The sequence below is a fragment of the Triticum urartu genome, chromosome 6 (genome assembly GCF_003073215.2).
Source record: "Triticum urartu cultivar G1812 chromosome 6, Tu2.1, whole genome shotgun sequence".
NCBI classification, from domain to species: domain Eukaryota; kingdom Viridiplantae; phylum Streptophyta; class Magnoliopsida; order Poales; family Poaceae; genus Triticum; species Triticum urartu.
Genome location: NC_053027.1, coordinates 45,588,357 through 45,606,023, shown reverse-complemented (window position 1 = coordinate 45,606,023; position 17,667 = coordinate 45,588,357). Strand labels below are relative to the sequence as shown.

The following is a 17,667-nucleotide window of genomic DNA, read 5'->3' as shown; positions in this document are numbered from 1 at the left end:
AATGCGGAATAGTTTCGCAACTCACGCCACCCGGAACACCACAGGGTAATGGTGTGTCCGAATGTCGTAATCGTACTTTACTAGATATGGTGCGATCTATGATGTCTCTTACAGATTTACCGCTATCGTTTTGGGGTTATGCTTTAGAGACGGCCGCATTCACGTTAAATAGGGCACCATCAAAATCCGTTGAGACGACACCTTATGAACTGTGGTTTGGCAAGAAACAAAAGTTGTCGTTTCTGAAAGTTTGGGGCTGCGATGCTTATGTGAAAAAGCTTCAACCTGATAAGCTCGAACCCAAATCGGAGAAATGTGTCTTCATAGGATACACAAAGGAGACTGTTGGGTACACCTTCTATCACATATCTGAAGGCAAGACATTCGTTGCTAAGAATGGATCCTTTCTAGAGAAGGAGTTTCTCTCGAAAGAAGTGAGTGGGGGGAAAGTAGAACTTGATGAGGTAACTGTACCTGCTCCCTTATTGGAAAGTAGTACATCACAGAAACCGGTTTCTGTGACACCTACACCAATTAGTGAGGAAGTTAATGATAATGATCATGAAACTTCAGATCAAGTTACTACCGAACCTCGTAGATCAAGCAGAGTAAGATTCGCACCAGAGTGGTACGGTAATCCTGTTCTGGAAGTCATGCTACTAGATCATGATGAACCTACGAACTATGAAGAAGCGATGGTGAGCCCAGATTCCGCAAAATGGCTAGAAGCCATGAAATCTGAGATGGGATCCATGTATGAGAACAAAGTGTGGACTTTGGTTGACTTTCCCGTTGATCGGTAAGCAATTGAGAATAAATGGATCTTTAAGAAGAAGACTGACGCTGACGGTAAAGTTACTGTCTACAAAGCTCGACTTGTTACGAAAGGTTTTCGACAAGTTCAAGGGATTGACTACGATGAGACCTTCTCACCCGTAGCGATGCTTAAGTCTGTCCGAATCATGTTAGCAATTGTCGCATTTTATGATTATGAAATTTGGTAGATGGATGTCAAAATTGCATTCCAGAATGGATTTCTGGAAGAAGAGTTGTATATGATACAACCGGAAGGTTTTGTCGATCCAAAGGGAGCTAACAAAGTGTGCAAGCTCCAGCGATCCATTTATGGACTGGTGCAAGCCTCTCAGAGTTGGAATAAACGCTTTGATAGTGTGATCAAAGCATTTGGTTTTGTACAGACTTTTGGAGAAGCCTGTATTTACAAGAAAGTGAGTGAGAGCTCTGTAGCATTTCTGATATTATATGTGGATGACATATTGCTGATTGGAAATGATATAGAATTTCTGGATAAGCATAAAGGGATACTTGAATAAGAGTTTTTCAATGAAAGACCTCGGTGAAGTTGCTTACATATTGGGCATTAAGATCTATAGAGATAGATCAAGACACTTAATTGGACTTTCACAAAGCACATACCTTGACAAAGTTTTGAAGAAGTTCAAAATGGATCAAGCAAAGAAAGGGTTCTTGCCTGTGTTACAAGGTATAATGTTGAGTAAAACTCAATGTCCGACCACCGCAGAAGATAGAGAGAAAATGAAAGAAGTTCCCTATGCTTCAGCCATAGGCTCTATCATGTATGCAATGCTGTGTACCAGACCTGATGTGTGCCTTGCTATAAGTCTAGCAGGGAGGTACCAAAGTAATCCAGGAGTGGATCACTGGACAGCGGTCAAGAACATCCTGAAGTACCTGAAAAGGACTAAGGATATGTTTGTCGTATATGGAGGTGACAAAGAACTCATCGTAAATGGTTACGTTGATGCAAGCTTTGACACTGATTCGGACGATTCTAAATCGCAAACCGGATACGTGTTTACATTAAACGGTGGAGCTGTCAGTTGGTGCAGTTCTAAACAAAGCGTCATGGCGGGATCTACATGTGAAGCGGAATACATAGCTGCTTTGGAAGCAGCAAATGAAGGAGTCTGGATGAAGGAGTTCATATCCGATCTAGGTGTCATAGCTAGTGCATCGGGTCCAATGAAAATCTTTTGTGATAATACTAGTGCAATTGCCTTGGCGAAGGAATCCAGATTTCACAAGAGAACCAAGCACATCAAGAGACGCTTCAATTCCATTCGGGATTTAGTCCAAGTGGGAGACATAGAAATTTGCAAGATACATACGGATCTGAATGTTGCAGACCTGCTGACTAAGCCTCTTCCACGAGCAAAACATGATCAGCACTAAGGCTCCATGGATGTTAGAATCATTACTGTGTAATCTAGATTATTAACTCTAGTGCAAGTGGGAGACTGAAGGAAATATGCCCTAGAGGCAATAATAAAGTTATTATTTATTTCCTTATATCATGATAAATGTTTATTATTCATGCTAGAATTGTATTAACCGGAAACATAATACTTGTGTGAATACATAGACAAACAGAGTGTCACTAGTATGCCTCTACTTGACTGGCTCATTGATCAAAGATGGTTATGTTTCCTAGCCATAGACATGAGTTGTCGTTTGATTAACGGGATCACATCATTAGGAGAATGATGTGATTGACTTGACCCATTCCATTAGCATAGCACTTGATCATTTAGTTTATTGCTATTGCTTTCTTCATGACTTATACACGTTCCTATGACTATGAGATTATGCAACTCCCGTTTACCAGAGGAACACTTTTGTGTGCTACCAAACATCACAACATAACTGGGTGATTATAAAGGTGATCTACAGGTGTCTCCAAAGGTACATGTTGGGTTGGCGTATTTCGAGATTAGGATTTGTCACTCCGATTGTCGGAGAGGTATCTCTGGGCCCTCTCGGTAATGCACATCACTCAAGCCTTGCAAGCATTGCAGCTAATGAGTTAGTTGCGGGATGATGTATTACAGAACGAGTAAAGAGACTTGCCGGTAACGAGATTGAACTAGGTATTAAGATACCGACGATCGAATCTCGGGCAAGTAACATACAGATGACAAAGGGAACAACGTATGTTGTTATGCGGTCTGACCGATAAAGATCTTCGTAGAATATGTAGGAGCCAATATGAGCATCCAGGTTCCGCTATTGGTTATTGACCGGAGACGTGTCTCGGTCATGTCTACATTGTTCTCGAACCCGTAGGGTCCGCACGCTTAACGTTACGATGACAATTTCATTATGAGTTTATATGTTTTGATGTACCGAAGGTTGTTCGGAGTCCCGGATGTGACCACGGACATGACAAGGAGTCTCGAAATGGTCGAGATATGAAGATTGATATATTGGAAGCCTATGTTTGGACATCGGAAGTGTTCCGGGTGAAATCGACATTTTATCGGAGTACCGGGAGGTTACCGGAACCCCCGGTAACCTAATGGGCCTTAATTGGCCTAGTGGAGGAAGAGGGGAGGAGGCCAAGGGGCAGCCGCGCGCCCCCCCCCCCCCCCCCCAAGTCCGAATTGGACAAGGAGAGGGAGCCCCCCCCCTTTCCTTTCCCCTCTCTCTCTTTCCCTCCAAGTCCTAGTCCAACATGGAAAGGGGGGAGTCCTACTCCCGGTAGGAGTAGGACTCCTCCTGGCGCGCCCCTTGCCTGGCCGCACCTCCTCCCCCTGGCTCCTTTATATACGGGGGCAGGGGGCACCCCATAGACACAACAATTGATCATTGATCTCTTAGCCGTGTGCGGTGCCCCCCTCCACCATAAACCTCGATAATATTGTAGCGGTGCTTACGCGAAGCCTTGCGACGGTAGAACATCAAGATCGTCACCACGCCGTCGTGCTGACGGAACTCTTCCCCGACATTCTGCTGGATCGGAGTCCGAGGATCGTCATCGAGCTGAACATGTGCTAAAACTCGAAGGTGCCGTAGTTTCGGCGCTTGATCGGTCGGGCCGTGAAGACGTACGACTACATCAACCATGTTGTTATAACGCTTCCGCTTTCGGTCTATGAGGGTACGTGGACAACACTCTCCCCTCTCGTTGCTATGCATCACCATGATCTTGCGTGTGCGTAGGAAATTTTTTGAAATTACTACGTTCCCCAACAGCTATTGCTTTCTTCATGACTTATACATGTTCCTATGACTATGAGATTATGCAACTCCCGTTTACCGGAGGAACACTTTGTGTGCTACCAAACGTCACAACGTAACTGGGTGATTATAAAGGTGCTCTACAGGTGTCTCCAAAGGTACTTGTTGGGTTGGCGTATTTTCAGATGAGGATTTGTCACTCCGATTGTCGGAGAGGTATCTCTGGGCCCACTCGGTAATGCACATCACTATAAGCCTTGCAAGCATTGTATCTAATGAGTCAGTTACAGGATGATGTATTACCGAACGAGTAAAGAGACTTGCCAGTAACGAGATTGAACTAGGTATTGAGATAACGACGATCGAATCTCGGGCAAGTAACATACCAATGACAAAGGGAACAACGTATGTTGTTATGCGGTCTGACCGATAAAGATCTTCGTAAAATATGTGGGAGCCAATATGAGCATCCAGGTTCCGCTATTCGTTATTGACCGGAGACGTGTCTCGGTCATGTCTACATAGTTCTCGAACCCGTAGGGTCCGCGCGCTTAAAGTTTCGATGACGGTTATATTGTGAGTTTATGAGTTTTGATGTACCGAAGGTTGTTCGGAGTCCCGGATGTTATCATGGACATGACGAGGAGTGTCGAAATGGTCGAGACATGAAGATTGATATATTGGAAGCCTATATTTGGATATCGGAAGTGTTCCGGGTGAAATCGGGATTTTACCGGAGTACCGAGGGGTTACCGGAACCCCCCCCCCCCCCGGGGCTTAATGGGCCATAGTGGGCCTTTGTGGAGAAGAGGAGAGGCGGCCAGGGCAGGGCCGCGCGCCCCTCCCCCTAGTCCGAATAGAACAAGGAGAGGGGGGGGCGCCCCCCCCCCTTTCCTTCCTCTCTCCCTCCTCTTTCCCCCTCCACTCCTAATCCAACAAGGAAAAGGGAGGGAGTCCTACTCCCGATGGGAGTAGGACTCCTCCTGGTGCGCCCCTCCTGGCCGGCCACACCTCCCCCCTTGCTCCTTTATATACGGGGGCAGGGGGCACCCTAGAGACACAACAATTGATCGTTTGATCTTTTAGCCGTGTGCGGTGCCCCCCTCCACCATAGTCCACCTCGATAATACTATAGCGGTGCTTAGGCGAAGCCCTGCGTCGGTAGAACATCATCATCGTCACCACGCCGTCGTGCTGACGAAACTCTCCCTCAACACTCGGTTGGATCGGAGTTCGAGGGACGTCATCGGGCTGAATGTGTGCTGAACTCGGAGGTGTCGTGCGTTCGGTACTTGATCGGTCGGACCGTGAAGACGTACGACTACATCAACCGTGTTGTGCTAACGCTTCCACTTTTGGTCTACAAGGGTACGTGGACAATATATACTCTCCCCTTTCATTGCTATGCATCACCATGATCTTGCGTGTGCGTAGGAATTTTTTTGAAATTACTACGTTCCCCAACAGCCACGACTTAAAGCACAATGGTAGGTTTACGTTTGTGGCTGGTGTATTCCCCTGCCCAAGCACCGAGCAGTTCTTCCACCTTTAATGCATGCAATCAATACTACCAAGCATGCCCGGCCATCCCCTCTCTTCGTTCATCGCCATAAACTTCTTTGTGTCCTCCTTATTGGAGCTCGAAGATACTCTGGGCCAAAAACCCGGATCATTGTATTTGCAAACATCCGCATGAACTTGATGGTTGTATCTTCGCCAATGCGAAGATATTCATCGGCATAGTCGGTGGGAACGCCATATGCAATCACTCTCATCGTTGCCGATATTTTTTGATATGCACTAAATCTAAGCAAAAGGGTGGCATTCCTCTGGCGAGTGAAAAATGGCAATTTGCCTAACAAGCTTCAACGATGCGAACGAAAAGAGGCCTACACATTCGATATCGCCTACAAAGAAGGTGAGGCGGATATGTCGATACTTCGGTGGAGTAGTCCTTCATGAGCATATTGTCGCTGAGAGCTCGGTTGCGCGAAATGCGCCGCCCAACCGTGGATTTGCGACATTTTTTTGGACCCCTTTTCAAATTTGCCCATGAGATGCAACAATGCTAGGTTGTCGACATCGTCGTCCAAGATCATCTCTTCTATGTCCGGATCGTCCGACAAAGAGACAAGGACGAACTCCAATCCATCTAAAACATTGCACGCCCGTGAATTTCTCCAGAATCTCACCAGTCGAAACTGAATCAAAAGATCGGTGAGCATTGAACATACTTCCCCCAAAGCAAAGCCGGCCGCCCCTTTTTTCTCCCCCGTTGGCCGAAGCAAAGACGGCGAAACCCCTTCCTCCGGCGCGCGTGGCTGTCCCTCGGGCAATTCCAAGGCCCACCGACGCTGGAAACAACTGGATCCGCGAGCTACAAGGCCGCGCGCCAAGCTTCCGCGCGGATCCATGGCGCCGGTGGCGGCCGCTAGCCCGCAGAGACAAATGGGCACCCCCCTGGCTTCCAAATTTGGTGCAGTAGATGCGGCACTGGGCAGCGGAGCTAATGGATGGCGCGGGGCAGCCGGAGGCACCAAGAACCGACAGGGAGATGCGGCGGCAGCGGCGGCGAGTGAGGCGGGAACGGAAGCGGGCAAAAATGACCTTTGTGCCAAGGATATGAAACAACAAAAAGAGGGGTGGCTCCCGTAGATATGGCGGAAACGGCCCGTAGAATGCAGGATCCCGCAAAAACAATTACGGGATGGCTAAATTTTGCAGGGTCTATTCAAGCCGGAAAAATCGCCCACGTCCGATATATCGGCAGTTATTATTCGGGATGGCCCGTTTTACAGAATCTGCTAGAGATGTTGTTAAGCGAAGCTCCCAAAGAGACAGACTTGAGGCATAATTGATGAGCAACCATTTCTCCGTTAACTTTGGCACCTTTCTGTCGACATTCAGAGCTCCCACTCACTCCTCGGTACCTCTTGCACTTATACCAATTTCAACAATAAGATACGATTGGTTTCCAACAAAAATCGTAAGTTCTCAAGCAAGGAAGGTGAATGGGTTGTCCGTCGTTCAGCTTCAAGGACAATAACTGGCCTCCCTACATCCTCGACCTCACCGCCTCCTCTGATCCAGCAAGATGGTATGTACCAGCAAAATCAATGGAGAGATCAAGATGGTGAAGCATAGGTCCAAGCGTATAAAATGGGGTACTCTGATGTATTCACGGTTCGACATCAACAACTACCAAATCATGCACTAAGGTACATTATCATTCTGGAATAATGTCCTTTGTGTGGAGATGTAACAGTTATGTTTGCTCCTGATAGAAGTCGGTAATGCCAGTGAAAAAGCATACAACAAAACCTTTCTCGGTTACAACTGCTACTCGTTGAGTAACATATTTCTCGAAACAAGACACATCGATTTGAAAAAGTGCATCGATTCAAAAAAAAAGTTCATACATTTTAGGAAAGTTCCTCAATTTGAAAAAAGATCATCGATTTGAAAATAAATTTCACAAATTTGAAAAAGTTCATTAATTTTTTAAAAGTTCACAAATTTTTTTAAAAATAGTTTGTCAATCTGAAAAATAGTTCCTAAATTTTGAAAAAAGATCATGAACTTGAAAAAAAAGTTCATCGAATTTAAAAAATATTTCATCAAATCTGAAAACGAATCATGCATTTTTTAAAATAAAAAATAAAAATAAAAAGAATAAATAATAAAGGAAAATAAAAAATAAGGAAAAACTAAAGAAAACCGGTCCAGGAAAAAACAAAATCGAAAAAGAAAGAAAGAAAGAAACCGGCTGGGAAGCTTCCAAAACCAGGAAGAGGTCTCTCCCATGGCACCCATAGATGGGCCAGCCCAGGTAAGAGCGCCTTCAACGCTAATTAACGAATTGCACGTGAACGGCGCTGAAGGCACCAAATAGGAAATACGGTTCATTGATGCTCAAAAAAAAAGGAAATACGGTTCATTTAGGGGGAGTTACCAGCGACCCATGGACCAGTAAAATATATAACGTGCAGGAAAAAACGTCTAGGCCCAATTCACTTTTTTTTTCAAAAAACTGTCATCAATAAATTTGCCATGTAAAAAATAATAGTGCATAGTAAGTTCAAAAAATGCCATGTTTTGAAAACCAAAAAAGTGTGAAATTGCTATGAGACTATATGAAACACTATTAAAAAAGACCGTAATATCTAGAGGAAGCTCCCATCGAACGTATCATTCGATAGGGGTTGGACATGCCAGCATGGTGGGAGATCGAGCGAACTATTTTCTTTCTATACGACACCAAGCTTGCCCTCCAAGGATACGTTCGCTCTGCCCATAGGCCTAGTTAATTTTCGTTTTTTAGAAGAAAAAAATGCCAACATAAAAAAAAGACCGTAAAATTATTGCCATGATCTGAATTATGAAAAACTGCCATCCTCTAGATATTTAGCCACCAGATCCTGGTATGGAAAGGCTATACACATCCAACCGCACCTACAAGATTCTGCATTCTTTTCAGTAACAAAATGGAAGATGATTGTATCCATATAAGTTTATTACGAAGTATCACCTTTTGCGTCGCGGGGACAAGCAGAAAAGTGGGAACCCTAACCCTCTTGCCCTGTATCAAGGAAACAATTTGTAGCAAGTCAAGCAACCATGGATTGGTGTGATTTAGTTACCGCAATATGTCCCAAATGCATATTTAGGATTAGGCACAAAGAACTACAGGAATAGGATGACCCAAGATGCTTTTGCATAGAGTGAATTACAGAGAACCTACAACACTTCCTATTTTAACAACTGCGCCGTTAATTCATAGTATGTAGAGGGAAGACAACATAAGAAACTGACAAAAACAATACATGTACAAGACTATTAGAATAACCGTACTCTGCAAGTTTCAAAATACGACACCTGAGTGTATGGCAAAATGCATAAAAATAAAAAATAATCCTGACTATATACTACCATGCTACATGATGATAGGTTTGAAGCTTCTTACCAAAGCTGAGAACACCTTTGCAGCAGCAATTAAGTCTTCAGTCTTACCACCAGTGCAAGCATCATTATAGACTCGATCAATCTTGATATCCTTGCATTCTCTTGCTGGAGCACGGTTGTCAGGGGAATGTGGCTGCACATTCATGGAGATTACATCATTACATAAGAGAACTAACAAAAAACAATACAGAGATTGCAGAAGAGTGGAATATGTTAATAAACCTTGGCAACTACTGGCTCCAATTTAGACACATCAAACTGGCAGACACCGTAAAATCTGAAAACAGAAAGTCACTCAAATAAGAGAACATTTTTTAATCAAAAGCTTGTGCATATGCCAAAGCACCATTCATAACATGACACAAAGATCAAATGATGACAAATCTAGATGGAAAACAAAGGCTGGCAGCAGCATTCGAATTCTAATACACAAGACATGACAAAATATGGGCAATATTTTGCGAATGTCAACCACAGAAGCAGAGAAGCAGATGTCGAGTCCGAGTATTTCTCAAAATATGTAGTACTGCAGAGTTCCAGATTCCGATTCAGAATGACACACGTTTAATTGATAAAAATCCAATTTGACATCTTTTTCTATTTCTTTTCTTTCAGCAGCTCATTTCCTACAATCAATCCAACCAAATCTTGTCCAACGAATAATTGGACAATGAGATGAGAAGTACTCGTATAATCCATGTACAATCGGTAGGCAGGTAGCTATCTAAACTCCTTCCGGAGAACGTATCTGCCAGGCTTCAGTGCCGCACCGCCGGCAGGCCCGTTCTTCACGGCCAGCTCCGCCGGCGCCGCTGCCGAATCCTCGCGCGGCTGCCGGAGCAGGGCCTGCTGCCACTGGGCGACCGCCGACTCGGCAACGAAGAGGTTGGTGATGTCCCTGAGCGGCACCCGCCTCCGCGCCCTCCCGAGCCGCTTCAGCTTGCAGCTCCTGACGGCTACTACGCCATGAGGACGGGCGGCGGCGGCGGTGGCAGGCGGCAGATTCTCCTTGTCGGCGCGGTCAACTGCCATCTCGGAGAAGAGAAGTGCTGCCTGCCGCTCTTGGAATCCGGCCGGCACGGTGCTGGTGCTGTGCTAGGCGGCGAGGTGGCTGGATCGGAGTGGATGGGACTGGGAAGATCTTCCATGGGTACTTGTAGCGGAGGTAGGTAGGAGGGAACGAGAGGGAGGGGGGTGAAAAGATTTGAGTTTTCGGCGGAGGATCTGCGTTTCCTGCCATTTTTGGTCGGAAGGCTCCAAGGGCCAGCGGATCTTGAAAATTTTCGCGAAATGTTTGGAGGAAATCGGGATTCGAGGCGGGGAGGAGCGCGCTGGAAACTTTGGCGCGGGGCCAGGGGAGGGAGATTCGAACTTTTTTTTTCCTGAGTTTGTGAATGGGCTAATCCTTCCTGGCTTCGCTGAAGCGAGCCTACAGTTGGGCCGGCCCACGTACGGGATTCGCGTGATGTTCGTTCGCTGCTGTTTCTTGCGGGTTTATTTTTTCGTTTCTTGACTTCTTCTGTGGCTTTTTGCTTCCGGTTTTTCAGTGGTTTAGTTCTGGTTTTTTCCCTTTTTCTGATTTGGTTATTTTTCCGTTTCTTTTTTTCGTTGCTTTTTTTCTGTTTCCCTTTTTTTGTTCTCTTTACTGTGTTACTCCCTCCGTTCCGAATTACTTGTCGCAGGTATGGATGTATCTAGATGTATTTTAGTTCTAGATACATCAATTTATGCGACGAGTAATTTGGAACGGATGGAGTACATAAAAAGTTCGCCACACAATATTAAAAAAATGTTCACCGTATATTATGGAAAAGTTCACCATGCATTATAAAAAAGTTCATTGTATATTATTAGAAATTTCAGTGTGTATTTAAATTTTGTTCACCATATACTACAAAAAGTTCATTACTAGAAATGGTCATGCTATATTACAAAAAAAAATCAGCATGTATTCTTTTTTTTTTGAAAAAATACATTGATATTGTGTGAATATCCTATTTTTCAGAATTCTTCGAGCATTTTAAAATGTGCTACCGGAGTTCGGTGCACCATATGTTCTCCCGCTTTTTTCTGGATGTGTGTAGCTATTAATAAATATGGACATGACACTGATTAGCTTGTGTGTAGCTCGACCAACTGTGTTAAGCGAAGCTCCCAAAGAGTCAGACTTGAGGCATAGTTAATGAGTGACTATTTTCCCGTTAACTTTGGCGCCTTTCTGTCAACCTTTAGATCTCCCACTCACTCCATGTAGCTCTTGCACTTATACCAGTTTCAACAATAAGACGGGATTGGTTTCGAACAGAAGTCGCAAGTTCTTTTTTGAATTTTCTTTGAAAGAAGTCGCAAGTTTTCAAACAAAGGAAGGAAAATGGGCACTGCTGTTCGTTAGGAAAACCAAGCAACTGACTGTCGTTCAGCTTCAAGTACATCAACAGCCCTCTCTGCATCGTCGACCTCATTGCCGCCTCTGATCCAGCAAGAGGGTATGTACCAGCAAAATCAAAGAAGAGATCAAGACGGTGAAGCACAAGTCCAACCGTCTGAAATGGGTACTCTGGTGTACTCGCCGTTCGACATCAACAGCTACCAGATCATGTACTAAGATACAGTATCATTCTGGAATAATGTAACAGTTATGTTTGTTCCTGACAGCACACTGGTAATGCCAATGAAAAAGCATACAACAGAACCTTTCTCAGTTACAACTGCTACTCGTTGAGTAGCTTATTTCTCAGCACGACACACACATGACGCATCTAAACTACAGTTTCGAACACGAACAAAAAGTACCAGTACAGGACGGTCCGCAACACAAATTCATTGTTTTCAAGATCTCTACGACAGGAAGTCCCTGGGGTCCGTGACATATCCCGTCAAAGCTGAGGCCGCCGCGGTGAAGGGAGAAGCCAGGTAGATCTGCCCTTCCTTGTGGCCCATCCTGCCCGGGAAGTTCCTGTTCGTCGTTGATACACAGACCTGCACCCAAATACATGACTCTGAGATCACCAAAAAACAATCTATCAACAAAGCCGAGTGGCAGCACGCTTGACATTTCTCTTAACACACCAAAAAGGCCTTCTACCTTAATACATGAAAAAGGTATTTTACAGAATTTGCAGTTGTAGGTTTCATGAACATCTAGCATGTGATATCTCATGCAAGTAAGTGTCCCCAATCAGAAGGATGTGGTAGTAAGGCCTTCTAAGTAGGGGATCAAAACTAATGAGGGAGCATTGTGTTTAGGCTTGAGAACGGCAGCCTAGAGCAAACTGGTGGCTTCGAAACCCTAGGAGAGATGACGGCCAGGAGCCAGCTAGCCAACAATGTGGGGATATGACAGTTCGGGGCGGATGTTGTTTTTTTAGGACAGCAACATGTATCAGTATTCAAGGTCAAATGTCTTATCCAGAAAATTAGCCGACCTTAACACTTCAGAAAACACGCAAGTCCCCATTCTACATTTATATCAAGTGGCATATCTACTGTATAGAAATATATTTAGAAATACTAGAAGATACTTGCCGTAGGTTCATTCATCCGTGCATATGTATCACGAGGACCACCCAAACAAGCACCACAATTAGGACTAGCTGGTGTATCACAACCAGCCTCTTCAAATATCTGGGAGCATGTTTTGCCACCAGATCCTGGTACGGGGAGACTATACACGTCCATCCACACCTGCAAGATCTCACATTCTTTTTAGTAACACAAACTGAAGATGATTGTATCCGTATATTTTATCACAAATTGTCACCTTTTGAGTCGCAGGAACGAGAAAAGTGGGAACCTTAACCTTCTTGCCCTGTATTAAGGAAACAATTTGTAGCAAGTCAGGTAATCATGGATTTGTGTGATTTAATTACTGCAATATGTCACAGGTGCATATTTAGGATTGAGCACAAAGAACTACAGGAATAGGATAGCCCGAGATGCTTTGCATACTGATAAATAAGTTAGTAATGATAATACTTAATGTCGCTCAGCCATACGGTCAGCCAAGTTGGAATTCTTACGTCGAGGCAGATGCCTAAATTCTAATAATGATCCAAACAATGGCATCACTGTTCTCTATAAATGGTCCTTGGTCACAACTAGAGCGCAACTTAATTTAATCCTTGTACATTTACCCCAGAACATGCCAACCCATACGGCCTTAAAAGTTCTCCATAATCTAAACATAACTATATGAAACCACTAATGCCCTTTGTGCATTGATGGTTGTCCATGTATACAGGACCAATTAGCTGTCCCCAAACCTGGCCCACATTAGGCTCTTTCAGTAAAAGAAGAACAATATGCGGGTCTCTTTATTTAGCTTAACAATGTGTATGTCCCTTAACCCAAACAATACCAGTTAGTCCTAAAAGTAGATCCAATCAAATTCAAAGTGCATACTGAACCTGTCCTGATAATAATACTAGCCTATTCATTAGCACTGCAGGTTAAACTTATGTAGCCCCACTGCCAGGCCTAATAATTACAGAAAACCTACAACACTTCCTATTTTAATAACTACTCTGTTGAGTAGTTATTATAGTATACAGAGGGAAGACAACATACAAAACTTATAAGAAACAAACAAGTCGAAAACCATTGAAATAATCGTACTCTGCAAGTTTCAGAATACATAGCCGATACCCTGTATGCCAAAATGCATAAAAAGAAAACATAATCCTGACTATATATCACCACGCTACAAGAAGATGGTTTGAAGCTTCTTACCGAAGCTAAGAACACCTTTGCAGCAGCAATAAAGTCCTCGGTCTTACCACCAGTGCAAGAACCAATATAGACTCGGTCAATCTTGACATCTTTGCACTCTCTTGCTAGAGCACGGTTGTCAGGAGAATGTGGCTGCACATTCATGGAGATTACATCATTATACAAGAGAACTAACAAAAACAACAGAGAGAATGCAAACGAGTAGAATAGTTAACAAACCTTTGCAACTACTGGCTCTAATTTAGACACATCAAACCGGTAGTCACTGTAAAATCTGAAATAAAAAAATTCAATCAAATATTAGAACAACAGACATCAAAAGCTTGCACATATGCCAATATGTCATAACACCATTCATAACATGACACAATGACCATTTGATGATGAATCTAGAAGGAAAAAACACAAACTCGAGAACAGCATTCAAATTCTCGGACGCAAGACATCAGAAAATATGGGCAATATTTTGTGAATGTCAGCTTGTATGGCTATGTGTGTGCCACACAGGAAGGATAACTTATAACTGCACAAGGACATTCTAAATTTCCCAAAGGATGCCGCCTACTGAGAAGCACTACAGGTAGCCAATTATGTCCAAGCCTAATGGGTTCCACATTATTGTGATCAGCTGAAGAAAGTAGTGAACAACCAGTTATCTAAATTTATTGTAAGTGCCCTGCACAAAGTATTTCAAGACCCCTACTCTCTGTATAATTAATCAATATGCAAACTTTGGTTGCAATCAACGACATTGTTTACTGGAAACTTTGTTCAACTTGACTTTGGACCAACCATTTTGTCCATAAAATGCAAAAGAGACAACCTTACTATTGATTAGGTTCGAAGTCAACTAGTGAAGGTTTGTATGAGAAATATAGTTTTAATTCAATTGTCTAGATTGATGTACATGTCTCAAGAGCAAGAAGAGCAAGGAGAGACTGTAATCACCTGGCCTGAGCATCACTATAGACAGGCTCATATTCGACCGATGTCTTACCCTGCAGTGTAGAGGATGGCAGATGATGTCACAATTAGCATGATATAAAAATATTGTTAGCTAGTAGCTGTAAATTGTTTCCCGCAGTGGTTATCTCAAACTTTGAAGGGGAAAAAAGCACACTCCTTCGGTCCTACTATTAACATTCAGATGGTAGTTCAATACCTCCAGGTACTTAAATGTAGTTTCATCAGCAGGCACAACACCATTCTTTCCACCAGCTTCGATAACCATGTTGCACAATGTCATTCGTTCTTCCATCTAGCAAGTGTGTGAAAACACTAAGCTCAATTTTACATTAAATAAAAACTGATTAACCAAGTTATGAACATGGAACATACAGTTAGACTTTCTATTGTTGATCCAACAAACTCCATCGATCTGTATGTTGCACCAGATACAGATATCTCACCAATAATCTGTAAACAGATATGACCAAGGATGAAACATTTCGGTTACAATGAAAAACTCCTGACGAAAAAAAAATATAAGATTTAGCATAACCGAGACTATTTTGTTGGCTTACTTGTAAAATCAGATCCTTAGCGAGTAAATAAGGTGGCATTTCTCCATCTAATACGAACCTGATGGTTGGGGGCACCTGAAAATAAGATTAAACAGATCAAAACACCATTTTTCCCATAGGGAACACGCTGTATGCAGAAAGAAATAGAGAAAAGTTTCTCCACGATATGAAAAGAGATAGCATGTTCAAAAACCAATATTTTATCACACTAAAAATAAACAGAATGTGAGAAGCATACAGGATGCAAAAATGGAAAAGAGATCGATAACTGTTGTTTGAATGGTGCTAATCAGATACTACACCTAATATCTCTGCATTGAATTGAGGGGGTGTTTGTTTCCAGGGACTTGTGTAGGGACTAGAAAAGGTCTCTCTTAGAGACTTTTTTACCAAACGGGAGAAACTTTTTAGGGACTAAACTAGGCATTTGGGACTAAATGAAGAAGACTCTCAAGGAGAGTCTTTTTGGGACTTTTTGGGACTTTTCCAACAATGCCCCTCCATGCACCCATTGGCCCGCCACCCCATGGTGTTGTTTGATTGTTATTTTTCTATATACTAGGGGCAACATGGTCATTTAATAACCTCTAGGAAGGGACTAGGGACTTTTTAGTCTCTGGAAACAAACAGGGAGGGACTTTTTAGGGACTAGGACTTTTTAGTTGGGACTAGAAAAAGTCCTAAGACTAGAGAACCAAACACCACCTGAGTATTTTTGGATGGACCAGCATATAATTTATAAACAAAAAGGAACTTATAGTCACTTCTATCAAATGCATATCTTAAGTTCCCATATTTGTGCAATAAACTGTAGTTTAGTATAGTATGATAGAATAATGTACAGAATATGAGAAACATGATAGAATAATGTACAGAATGTGAGAAACAAATGAAGAAACCCTGACACATCACTGAGATACAGAACCAAAGATTGCTCAGACTGAGAAAGATATGTCCCATCTGTTCTCATGGCAAGACTATTTTCAAATTCCATCCGGAAGTAATTTAACATGCTTGCACACCTTGAGAAGAGCCTTTCCAGTTCCCATCACAAAACCTGCATCAGTGTTTCCAATTCCAGTTGCAAACTGACCAAAGGCTCCAGCATTGCAGGTATGAGAATCAGTACCAAGGAGAACCTATTACATCAAGGGGAACCAGGTTAAACCTGTACAGCAAAACCTCAAGCTTCCAGTACTTCATGTAGGCAGAAAAAATACCTCGCCTGGTCGGCAGTGACCTTCTTGGGCGAGCGCAATGTGGCAAACACCTTTGTAGTCTGGATTTGCCTACAAACCAAGAGTTCAAAGCTCTTTAAGCACATAAATCTTGCTTTTACTTGAATGAACCTCGATCAGGAAGCTCTAAACGGAATGAATCAGCAAGGCATATACTCTGAAGTCGCTGAGGTCCTTGATGTCGTAGAAGTACTTGATCTTCTGCTCCTCGCAGAAGTCCCTGAGGATGTCGACGTTCCGGTTGGCCCGCTCGTCGCTGGTGAAGATGTAGTGGTCGGGGATGATGACGACCTTCTCGCGGTCCCACACCTTGGCGTCCTCCCCGAACTCCTGCTTGAAGATCCCGATGGTGCCGGGCCCGCAGACGTCGTGCGTCATGAGCACGTCCACGTCCACCCACACGTTCTCCCCGGGCTCGAGGCTCGCGCGCTCCGACGCCCGCGCCAGGATCTTCTCCGTCGTCGTCATGGGGCTCTTCACCGAGCCGGTGGACGCGGGGGAGCGCGGCGCGCGGGTCGGCGTCGCGACCGCGCGGACGCGCCCGGCCCGCGCGCGCCGGCTACTGGCGCCCGCGCTCAAGCGCTGCTGCTGCGGCGCCGCCGCGGCGAGCTCCTTCTGCGGCAGGGGAGAGGACGGGGACGGAGGGGTCAGCGGAGTGAGAAGCTTGAGGGGGGCGAGGGGAGGGGAGGGGAGAGGAAGGGAACCTTGTGCGCGAAGGCGGCGGAGGTGGCCTTGGCGGCGGCGGAGATGGAGGCCATGGCGGCGCGCGCGGTCGAACACCTTGAGGTCAATAGAGGGATTGGGGGGTAGTGCGGCCGTGGCGAGCACGAGTCGGGCGTGTGGGCGAAGGGGGGTCACAGGCGGAAGGTAATATAAGGGTGTGTGAGGTTACGTCTGCGATTTTGGCCGTCCGATCGGGAATGGACGGTCGCGCGTGGGTTTGAGGTATCTGTAGCACAACGGGGATTGCATTCTACTACCTGTCGAGTGTTAAAAAAAAGAGAAATCAAATGCAATGTTAAGATCATCTTCAACGGATGATGTAAAAAATGACACTAAAAAAATTAGGCAATAAAAAGTTGATCATTTTTTGGTCATTTTAATTGGGAAATCTAACTGGCTCGCATGAAACTGCTTTTTTTCAGAAAACTTTCGATCTATTCATCTTCAATCATTACAGTACAACGAACACCAAAATTAATAAAAATTGCATTCAA

The 17,667-nt window shown here is 44.1% G+C and overlaps 2 protein-coding genes across 2 annotated transcripts; both read right to left on the bottom strand.

Annotated features, from left to right (window-relative positions):
• Positions 1-9,529: 9,529 nt before the first annotated feature.
• On the bottom strand, positions 9,530-10,208 carry LOC125512497. Its single transcript, XM_048677594.1, has one exon. The coding sequence runs from the start codon at positions 9,991-9,993 to the stop codon at positions 9,682-9,684; it is 312 nt and encodes a 103-aa protein (XP_048533551.1). The 5' UTR covers positions 9,994-10,208; the 3' UTR covers positions 9,530-9,681.
• Positions 10,209-11,555: 1,347 nt separating this feature from the next.
• LOC125512496 (3-isopropylmalate dehydratase large subunit, chloroplastic) lies at positions 11,556-17,385 on the bottom strand. Its single transcript, XM_048677593.1, has 13 exons — positions 17,155-17,385; positions 16,607-17,065; positions 16,433-16,501; positions 16,235-16,351; positions 15,213-15,287; positions 15,028-15,105; positions 14,852-14,947; positions 14,638-14,687; positions 13,909-13,963; positions 13,690-13,821; positions 12,722-12,769; positions 12,487-12,645; positions 11,556-11,940 (listed from the first exon to the last, which is right to left on the bottom strand). The coding sequence occupies exons 1-13, from the start codon at positions 17,206-17,208 to the stop codon at positions 11,800-11,802; spliced, it is 1,533 nt and encodes a 510-aa protein (XP_048533550.1). The 5' UTR covers positions 17,209-17,385; the 3' UTR covers positions 11,556-11,799.
• Between the last annotated feature and the right edge of the window lie 282 nt (positions 17,386-17,667).